At 47.8% G+C, this 11144-nt stretch overlaps 1 protein-coding gene across 1 annotated transcript in view; it reads right to left on the bottom strand.

The window, feature by feature from the left end:
* LOC116479332 (zinc finger protein 814-like) overlaps positions 1–8468 on the bottom strand; it is a 13475-nt gene extending 5007 nt beyond the window's left edge. The window contains 3 exon segments of the mRNA XM_058425551.1: positions 253–1376; positions 3055–3181; positions 4392–8468. Coding sequence (XP_058281534.1) covers positions 253–1376; positions 3055–3181; positions 4392–4436 — 1296 coding nt within the window. The 5' untranslated portion in view covers positions 4437–8468.
* Positions 8469–11144: the final 2676 nt, after the last annotated feature.

Raw genomic sequence — 11144 nt, 5'->3', positions numbered from 1 at the left:
GCGCTGATGGCTCCTAAGGTGCCCGATTGAACTAAAAGATTTCCCACATTCTCCACACCCATAAGATCTTTCTCTAGGGTGAACTCGCTGATGTAGAATGAGGGTGCCCTTATGACTAAAAGATTTCCCACACTCTCCACACTCATAAAGTCTGTCTCCAGTGTGAATGTGCTGATGGTTCCTAAGATGTCCTTTTGAACTAAATGATTTCCCACATTCTCCACACTCATAAGGTCTTGCTCCAGTGTGAACTCGCTGGTGTAGAACGAGGTTGCCCTTTTGACTGAAAGATTTCCCACATTCTCCACACTGATAAGGTCTTTCTCCAGTGTGAACTCGCTGGTGGTGAACAAGGCTGCGCTTATGGCTAAAAGACTTCACACATTCTCCACACTTGTAAGGTCTTTCTCCGGTGTGAACTTGTTGATGGCTCCTAAGATGTCCTTCTGAACTAAAATATTTCCCACATTCTTCACACCCATAAGGTTTTTCTCCAGTGTGAAATCGCTGATGTTGAATGAGGCTGCTCTTTTGACTAAAGGATTTCCCACATTCTCCACATTCATGTTTTTTGTCAGTGTGAACTCTCTGATGATTACTCAAGCTATCATATTTGCTAAAGGATTTCCCACATTCTCCACATTCATAAGGTCTTTTTTCACTGTGAACTCTCTGATGATTACTGAAGCTAGCATATTTGCTAAAGGATTTCCCACATTCTCCACATTTATATGGTCTTTTCACAGTGTGAACTCTCTGATGATTACTGAAGCTAACATATTTGCTAAAGGATTTCCCACATTCACAGCACACATAACATTCTTCTCTAGGGAGAAGTCTCTGGTGCTGACTGAGGATATGTTTGGTGCTAAAATGTTTCATGGATTCTCCACGGCTATAGTGAGCTCCCCCCCACTGAATGGGAGACACACACTCAGTTTTGCTGTTTGACTTCTCCCCAGTGTGACTGGCCTCCTGCTGGAGTAATCCTGACCTGGGCAAAAAGTCCTTCCCACTCTGACTGAAGACAGATGACTCCCCTGACACATGGAACTTACACCTCTTCACAAACAACGCCTCCTCAACACTGCCTCTGTAGGGCTTCTCTCCAATGTACTCATTCTGGGGCTGATGAAAGTTTCCACTGTCATACAATTTATTCCCCCAGGACTCACATCTGTGCAGTTTCTGCTTGTGATGTGTTCCCTGATGATCTGCCACATGCAAAATGTCTCCCAAGATGGGGCCACACATCTCACAGTGGGGGGCCTTCTTGGGAGACACACCTGCCATAGGAGTCCTGACCTGAGTCTCTCTTTGTATATAAATATTCTGCTTAGAAGGTGCCGCCTCATCTTCCACTCCACACCAACAACCTGGAAGCAAGAAAATGCTGGTGAAGTGCATGTTAACTCTGGTGGGAAGGCACAGACCACCCACAAGTGTATCTGACAAACTGAGGAATTACTCCAAGGAAATACTTGGAGGAACAGAATGTTGCTTTCAGGTGGAAGATGGTGCTATTTATTATTACTGGACTATAAAGGTCACAGAGTGTAGGAGGCCTCATAGGATACAGGACACAACCATGTATGTAACACAGGGAGTACAGGCAGGGTCTACAATTCCCACATCTGCAAAGCACTCATCTGCAGAACTTTATGTCCTCATGACATGTGAGTGCTGTAGAGAGGGATTTGTCCAGGACAAGGAAAACACAAGCACAACACAGCAGCTACTGCTTGAGGAGAGTTTAACAAAGTATATATACTTGTTAACAAAATCTCTATGCCAACACTGGAGAGAACACTGTAGATGGTGACGTATGTAAAATGGATGAGATTTGGGGTCCAGAGATGTGAAGATTAGATAGGAGAATGGATATTAGGGTACAAGTTCGTGTATGAGTAGGTCAAAGGTTAAAAAAAAGAGTAGAAGTGATAAGATAGAGAAGTGACAAGTGTGATTCTCTCAAGAATGAGGAAGAAAAGACAAATTATGTGTGCCTACTTCCCTTGCCACAAAAATACTACTAAAATAGAACAGGTTGTTGGTATGCTTTCAATAAAGCCCTGACTCCATGACCTCCTCCAGGGTGCCACTCTTTTTTTTTTTTTTTTTAGACAGAGTCTCACTCTGTCACCCAGGCTGGAGTGCAGTGGCGTGATCTGGGCTCCCCGCAACCTCCCTTCCTGGGTTCAAGCAATTCTCTGCCTCAGCCTCCTGAGTCGCTGGGATTACAGGCATGTGCCACCAGGCCTGACTAATTTTGGTATTTTTAGTAGAGACAGGGTTTCACCATCTTGGCCAGGCTGGTCTTGAACTCCTGACCTCATGATCCAACTGCCTGGGCCTCCCAAAGTGCTGGGATTACAGGAGTGAGCCACCATCCCAAGCCCAGGGTGCCACTCTTGAGGCACTCATTCCTTCTGAGCCCATTATGCTGAGGCTGAATTCATTTGCAGCTTCTGGATCAAATGGAGGACTGTGCCTCCCACCAGAAGGATGACCAAATACATGGAAATGAATAACGTACAGACTAAGGGAAAGACAGAACAAGGGAACAGCCAACGGTGCCTCAGAACAACTCAGCCCATGAAAGCCCACGAGAGAAAAAAACTGAGTATTTCAAGGAGAATTTCTAAAGAAGGTCTTGTAAGAAGAGCCTCTGGTCTATGTAGGCAGTGATGTAATCTGTGAAGGCAATTCCCGCCACAGGAAGGCATAAGAAAATAGCAGCGAGAGAAAGGAAGTAGACTCTGGGTACACAGGAACCTGAAATCTGGACAAGGACACCCAAACATCCACAGGACTAACAAGGTGGGCTTCTGACTATGAATCCCTCCTGGGAGCCTGCAGTGAAGCAGGTGTTGGGGCTGCTCCAAGAAAGGAGTACGGCAGTATGTACACCTCAGTCCTACCAAGCAAGAACCTGCCCAAAGAACTGAAGCAGGAAGCTCTGTCCATGCTCCTGACATGAGAAAGTCTTGCCAATGGAGAAAGAGGGGGGAACAGAGACTAGCTCACGTCACAGGGTGAGTGTGAGCAACTTACCCAGGGAGGATATAAGTGCCAGGTTCTCCAGGGTCACATCACGGTACAGGCATCTCTGAGCCTCACTAAGGAGATTCCATTCCTCCCAGGTAAAGTTCACAGCCACGTCTTCAAAAGTCACTGTGCCCTGTTATGATGTTAACAGATGAAACTACAAACCGCCCCTACGCTGACGTATCACAATCCATCTCTCCCACACATCTACTCTCGCACATCCTCCTCTCAAGGTCCTCAAATCATAGGAGAAACTAGGCCGATTGGTCATGGGGTACAGCCACCACCAACAATAATTAGGTGAACAAACAGGTATCTATGTGGTGGCTGTGACATAAAGTCCACCCCCTCCTGACAGGCACTTCCCCTAGTATGGCTGAGGTCATAGAAAGCCCAATGTGGCACCTTCAGCACAGCAGAGATACCCTCTCTGAATGCACCTGATTCTTTTGTTTTGTTTTTTTTTGAGACGGAGTCTTGCTGTGTCGCCCAGGCTGGAGTGCAGTGGCGCAGGCGCCTGCCACCACGCCCGGCTAATTTCTTTTTTTTTTTTTGTATTTTTAGTAGAGACGGGCTTTCACCATGTTAGCCAGGATAGTCTCGATCTCCTGACCTCGTGATCTGCCCACCTCGGCCTCCCAAAGTGCTGGGATTACAAGCGTGAGCCACCGTGCCCAGCCCTATGCACCTGATTCTTTAGACTTCCAGGTACATTCCTTGTCCATCCCCAGCTGACTGCCACACACACCACTGGCCTCTACAACTTAAAGTATATTTTGTTTGTTTGTTTGTTTGAGACAGAGTCTCACTCTGTCGCCAGGCATAAGTGTAGTGGCATGATCTCAGCTCACTGTAACCTCCACCTCCTGGGTTCAAGCAATTATCCTGCCTCAGCCTCCCGAGCAGCTGGGATTACAGGCATTTGCCACCACGCCTGGCTAATTTCTATATTTTTAATAGAGATGGCACTTCACCATATTGAGCAGGCTGGTTTCAAACTCCTGATGTCAAATGATCCACCCACCTCAGCCTCCTGAAGTGCTGGGATTATAGGCATGAGCCGCTGCACCCGTTCAGATACATTACTTAAGAGTGTGAAGTGGCCAGTCATGGTGTCTCACACCTGTAATCCCGCACTCTGGGAGGCCAAAGTGGAAGAATTGCTTGATTCCAGGAGTTCAAGACCGGCCTGGACAACACGGCAAGGTCTTTTTCTACATACACACACACACACACACACACACACACACACACACACACACACACGAGGGAAAAAATTTTAAATATATAAAAAGAGAGTTAAATGGGAAAGAAACTTGCACTCAGGCCATTTGTGGTCATACCAGTATCACCAGGCATCCAGGTGGCAAATCACTTTGGGCCTTCATTTTTGGCCTTACACTACATCGTAGCTGACACCATCCAGAGTGTATGGCCCATTCAAACCGGATCCAATATTACCACAGAATTGCAATTCTATTGGATCCTAAAAGGAGTGGTGGTCTCAAGTAATTCTATGAAGGCCTCCTTGCATGGCTCCACAGCAACACAGAACCATGTGTGGCTTCAGCTATCCATGACCTTATTCCACTTCTGTGCTACACTGTCAACCCCTTGGCAATGATGACCTTTCCCTCAATTACTCCTGTACTTCTGCCTGCATCTTATCTCTATTATCTCCATGGAAGTCCACCCCATGACAAGCTATGCCCTCTGACACACTCTACATTCATTGTCACTTACCTCCCTCTCCTGTGTGAATGCATAACACAGGTTATGAATGCCAATAATGTCACCCAGGGAACCAGGCAAAACATCTAGTCCTCAGCCTCCAACCAGTCCTTTCTGGATCCCTAAAAGATTTACTACCTTATTATGAAGTGTGCCCTCCAAAATGGGACCCATGGCTAACGCACCTCAGTCCACACATTAGCTATCATATACTGGATGTCTCCAATATCCATTCCTTCCCAGATATCCCAACCTATGTGGACAAGCATCTCAGGCTCCGAGCATGGTGAAAACAACCCTCCTTATATCCCCAGTGACTATTTTGCCTACTCCCAACTTGCTCATCTCAGCTGATACAGCTTCTATCACTGCTGCTGCTAAGACCAAAAACCCTAGGGTTGCCGGGCACGGTGGCTCAAGCCTGTAATCCCAGCACTTTGGAAGGCTGAGGCGGGTGGATCACCTGAGGTCAGGAGTTCAAGACCAGCCTGACCAATACAGTGAAACCCTGTCTCTACTAAAATTACAAAAATTAGCTGGGCATGATGGCATGTGCCTGTAGTCCCAGCTACTCAGGAGGCTGAGGCAGGAGAATTGCTTGAACCTGGGAGGCAGAGGTTGCAGTGAGCAGAGGTCGCACTGCTGCACTCCAGCCTGGTGACAGAACAAGACTCCACCTAAAAAAAAAACAAAAACAAAAACAAAAAACCCCCAGCGTCATACCTGAAACCCTCTTGCATGTCCTTACCAACCACATTAGAAAATCTAGCTGCTCTTTTACCAAATGTAAATCACAATTCTAGCGACATCTCCTCGGCCAACAATCATCCATTAAACATCACCTGGATGACAGAATGAGCCTCAACGCTGTCTTCCTTCCTCCTCCCTTAACCCCATGTTCCTTTCTCCAATGTGGAGCCAGACGGAACTGAACTAACATCACCTCCCCACTCTGATCAGTTTTATCTCTGAGCATTTCACATATTGCTACCAAATCCAGGGCTGACCTTCTAAGTGTTTACACAGTTTCACTGAAATGGGAATACCTCCATACAACCTGTGTTATGGACTTAGGGCCTAGGGTTTAGGGTTTCTCTAGTGTTCCTGACTGAAAGGACTGAGTTCCAGAGGTGCAACAGAGCAGGATGGCAGAATAGAAAGCAGCATCCATCACACCCTTAACAGAACACCAATTTTTTTTAATAGAGTCTCTCTCTGTCACCATGGCTGGAGTACAGTGGCACGATCTTGGCTCACTGCAACCTCTGCCTCCTGGGTTCAAGCAATTCTCCCTAATTCTCCCTGCCTCAGCCTCCCAAGTAGCTGGGATTACAGGCGCCTGCCACCACACCCAACTAATTTTTGTATTTTTAGTAGAGATGTAGTTTTGCCATGTTGGCCAGGCTGGTCTCGAATTCCTGACTTCAGTTGATCCGCCTGCCTCAGCCTCCCAAAGTGCTGGGATTACAGGTGTGAGCCACCCACCATGCCTGGCCCAGAACACCAAATTTAAACACTATCAACACACAAAAAAATCACCTTTGTACGAACCAAAAATGAAGTGAGCACTCACAGTATCTGGATTTAATTTTGTATTACTGGAAATGGCACTAAAAGGGGCTGTAGAGTCTTGAGTTGCCAATGCCACCCCTCCCCATCCCCCAGCAGTACCTGCTTGTTGTGGAGAATCTGTGCTCCTGGGAAGGAAAAGCACAGTGACTGTCAGACGTTGCATGGAACTCAGTGCTTCCTGTCATAGCAGAAAGCAAAACTGGGCTGAACTCAATGGACACCTACCAAGGGAGTGAGCATATGGAGCAGCCCAGCCAGAGGGGAATTGCCCACCCCCAATGGTCGGGACTTGAGATCTGGCAAGTGTTGCCACTGAGGGCTGGAGGGCTCTGAAGTCCTAAATAAACTTGAAAGGCGATCGAGGCCACAAGGACTGCAATCCCTAGGCATGTCCTCTGCTGAGCTGGGCTCCAAGTCAGTGGACCTGGTTGGGTTGGGAGAGCACAACCTACTGAGACACCAGTTAGGGTAGCTAAGGGCGTGCTTGTGCCACCCCTCCCGCAACCCCAGGCTACTTGGCTCCTTCCTTCCACTCGAAGAGAGGGGAGGGGACAGCAAAAAGAACTTTGTCTTGCATTTTGGATGTCACCTCAGCCACAGGATAGGGCACTGGGCAGGGTTGTGAGGACCCATTCCAGGCCCACCCAGATAATATTTCTAGACACACTCTGGACCAAAACAGAACCCGCTGCCTTGAAGGGAAGAACTCAGTCATGGGAGGTCCCATCACCTTCCGACTAAACAACCCTTGGACCCTGAATAACTAGCAGCAGTACCCAGGTAGTATGCGATGGCACCGGGTGAGACTCTGAGACATGCCAGCTTCAGATATAACACAGCACACTGCTAGCTCACAGCACACTGCTAGCTGTGGTGCTTACGGTCAGAGACCCCACCTGCTTGAGAATAACAGAGGAAAAAGTCAAGGGGACCTTGTCTCGCACCTCAGCTACCAGCTCAACCACAGAGGGACAGAGCACCAAGAAGCCTCTTGGGGTCCCTCATTCCAGGCCTTGGTTCGTGGATGACATTGCTGGACCTGCCCTGGGTGAGTCTTGAAGAGTGAGCCTCAGACCAGGCAACATTCACCACAAGCTGACTGAAGAGCTCCTAGCCCTTAATGGAACCTCAGTGGTAGTCTGACAGCACTCCCTGTGGGCCTATGCTGGTGGTGGCCACAGAGTGAGGCTGCTCTGCCTATGGAAAGGGGATGGAAGAGTGGGAAGGACTGTAACATGTAGTTTGAGTGCCAGCTCAGCTGCAGTGCAAAGGAACACCAGGTAGATTTCTAAGGATTTTTACTCCAATCCCCGGCTCATGGATGGCATCTCTATACCAATCTGAGGCCTGGGGAACTCACTGTCCTAAGGAGAAGGACATAAACCTGTCTGGCTTTGCCACCTGCTGACTGTACAGGGCTAGGGCCTTGAGGGAACACAGGCAATAGCCATGTAGTGGTTACAGGAGCTTTGGGTGAAACCTAGTGCTGTGCTGGCTTCATCTGTCACCCAGCACAGTCCCAGTGGTGGTAGCTAAAGGGGTGCTTCTGTCCCAACCCCCAGTTTCAGGCACTTCAGCACTGACAGAGGGATGCTGGGACAAAGTGAGGGAAGACCCAACAAGAGTCTCTAACTGCTAATGAAGGGCATTCTTTCAGATCTTCTTCAAGACCACAAAGGTGGTATAGCTCTCTGAATCTGCAAGAGTCACAGCATTACTGAGTGTGGGGTTCCCCCTCAATTAGATCCAGCTTAGATCACAAGACCCAAGTCCTTTCAAATACCTGGAAAGTCTTCCTAAGAAGGACAGGTACAAATGAGCCCAGACTGTGAAGCCTACAATAAACACCTAACTCTTTAATGCCCAGACACTGACGAATATCTACAAGCATCAACACCATCCAGGAAAATGTGACCACACCAAGCAAACTAAATAAAGCACGAAAGACCAATCCTGGAGAAACAGAGATATGTGACCTTTCAGACACATGATTCAAGATAGCTATTTTGAGGAAATTCAAAGAAATTCAAGACAAATATAGAGAAAGAATTCAGAATTCTATCAGGCATATTTGGCAAAGAAATTAATTAAATAGAATTGGCCAGGTGCAGTGGCTCACGCCTGTAATCCCAGCACTTTCGGAAGCCCAGGTGGGCAGATCACTTGAGATCAGGAGTTTGAGACCAGGCTGGCCAACATGGTGAATCCACATCTGTACTAAAAATACAAAAATTAGCCAGGCATGGTGGCACATGCCTATAATCCCAGGTACTCGGGAGGCAGAGGCAGGAGAATTGCTTGAACCTGGGAGGCAGAGGTTGCAGTAAGCAGAGATTGCACCACTGCACTCTAGCCTGGGCAACAGAGGGAGACTCCCTCAAAAAAAAAAAAAAAAAAAAAGGCCGGCGCGGTGTCTTGTGCCTTTAATCCCAGCACTTTGGGAAGCCTAGGCGGGTGGATCACGAGGTCAGAAAGTCAAGACCATCCTGGCTAACACAGTGAAACTCCATCTCTACTAAAAATACACAAAATTAGCCGGGCGTGGTGGCAGGTGCCTGTAGTCCCAGCTACTCAGGAGGCTGAGGCAGGAGAATGGTGTGAACCCTGGAGGTGGAGCCTGCAGTGAGCCGAGATCGCGCCACTTCACTCCAGTCTGGGCAACAGAGCAAGACTCTGTCTCCAAAAAAAAAAAAATCAAATCAAAATAGATTACAAAAGACTTAAATCTAAAACCTCAAACTATGAAACTACTAGAAAAAAACACTGAAGTGGGCAAAGACTTCTTTTTTTTTTTTTTTAAAGGTGAAGTCTCACTCTGTCGCCCAGGCTGGAGTGCAGTGGCACAATCTCGGCTCACTGCAACCTCCCAGGTCTCCCAGGTTCAAGCAATTCTATGCCTCAGCCTCCTGAGTAGTTGGGATTACAGGCGTGCACCACCATGCCCAGCTAATTTTTGTATTTTTAGTAGAGACAGGGTTTCACGATGTTTCCCAGGCTGGTCTGAAACTCCTTACCTCAGGTGATCCACCCGCCTCGGCCTCCCAAAGTGCTGGGAATACAGGTGTGAGTCACTGAGCTTGGCTGACAAAGACATCTTGAGTAATAGCTTCCAAGCACAGGCAACCAAAGCAAAAATGGACTAATGGCATCAGATCAAGTTAAAAAGCTTCTTTTTTTTTTTTTTTGAGACGGAGTCTTTCTCTGTCCCCCAGGCTGGAGTGCAGTGGCGCAATCTCGGCTCACTGCAAGCTCTGCCTCCCGGGTTCACACCATTCTCCTGCCTCAGCCTCCTGAGTAGCTGGGACTACAAGCACCCGCCAACACGCCTGGCTAATTTTTTGTATTTTTAGTAGAGACGGGGTTTCACCGCGTTAGCCAGGATGGTCTCGATCTCCTGACCTCGTGATCCGCCCGCCTTGGCCTCCCAAAGTGCTGGGATTACAGGCTTGAGCCACCGCGCCCGGCCAAGTTAAAAAGCTTCTGCACAGCAAAGAAAACAATCAACAAAGTGAAGAGATAACCCACAGAATGGGAGAAAATATCTGCAAACTACCCATGTGCAAAGGGATTAATTACCAGAATATATAAAGAATTCAAACAACTCTATAGGAAAAACTCTTAATAATCCCATTTAAAAATCTCAATAGACATCTCTCAAAAGAAGACATACAGCCAGGAGCAGTGCCTCCCAGCTGTAATCATAGCAGTCTGGGAGACTGAGGCAGGAAGATCGCTTGAGCCTAGGGGTTCGTAACCACTCTGTTTAACCAGTGAGACCCCCATCTCTACAAAAAAGTTTAAAAACTAGCAAGGCAAGGTGGCACATGCCTGTGATCCCTGCCACTTGGAAGGCTGAGGTAGCAGGATAGCCTGAGCCCAGGAGGTCGAAGTGAGCCATCATCACAGTCCAGCACTCCAGCCTGGGTGACAGAGCAAGATCCTGTCTCAAAAATACAAACAGAAGACAATGACATACAAATGGCAAACAGGTATAGGAAGAGGTGCTCAATATCACTGGTCATAAGAGAATGCACATCATCTCACCCCATTAAAATGGCTTATATATGTACAAAAGACAGGCAACAACAAATGCTGGTGAGGATGTGAAGAAAAAGGACCTCTAGTACGCTGTTGGTGGGAATGGAAATTAGTACCACAACTATGGAGAACAGTTTGGGGGTTCCTCAAAAAACTAAACATCGGCCGGGTGCGGTGGCTCATGCTTGTAATCCCAGCACTTTGGGAGGCCGAGGCGGGCGGATCACGAGGTAAGGAGATCGAGACCACGGTGAAACCCCGTCTCTACTAAAAATACAAAAAAAAAAAAAAATTAGCCGGTGTGGTGGCGGGTGCTTGTAGTCCCAGCTACTCGGAGAGGCTGAGGCAGGAGAATGGCATGAACCCGGGAGGCGGAGCTTGCAGTGAGCCAAGATTGCGCCACTGCACTCCAGTCTGGGCGACAGAGCGAGACTCCGTCTCAAAAAAAAAAAAACAAACTAAACATTAAGCTACCATATAATCCAGCAATCCCACTGCTGGGTATAAATCAAAAGGAAGCCAGTATTATCACAGAGATATCTGCACTCCCATGTTTGCTGCAGTACTCACTGTTCACAGCAGCTAAAACTTGGAAGCAACCTAAGTGGTCATCAACAGATGAATGGATAAAGAAAATGTGGGCTGGACGTGGTGGCTCATGCCTGTAATCCCAGCACTTTGGGAGGACGAGGCCGGCGGATCACAAGGTCAGGAGATGGAGACCATCCTGGCTAACACAGTGAAATCCCATCTCT

This window comes from Hylobates moloch, unplaced genomic scaffold, assembly GCF_009828535.3.
Source record: "Hylobates moloch isolate HMO894 unplaced genomic scaffold, HMol_V3 SCAFFOLD_12, whole genome shotgun sequence".
NCBI classification, from domain to species: Eukaryota; Metazoa; Chordata; class Mammalia; order Primates; family Hylobatidae; genus Hylobates; species Hylobates moloch.
Note: the sequence above shows the minus strand (reverse complement) of the source record. Positions and strands in the feature narration are given on the sequence as shown.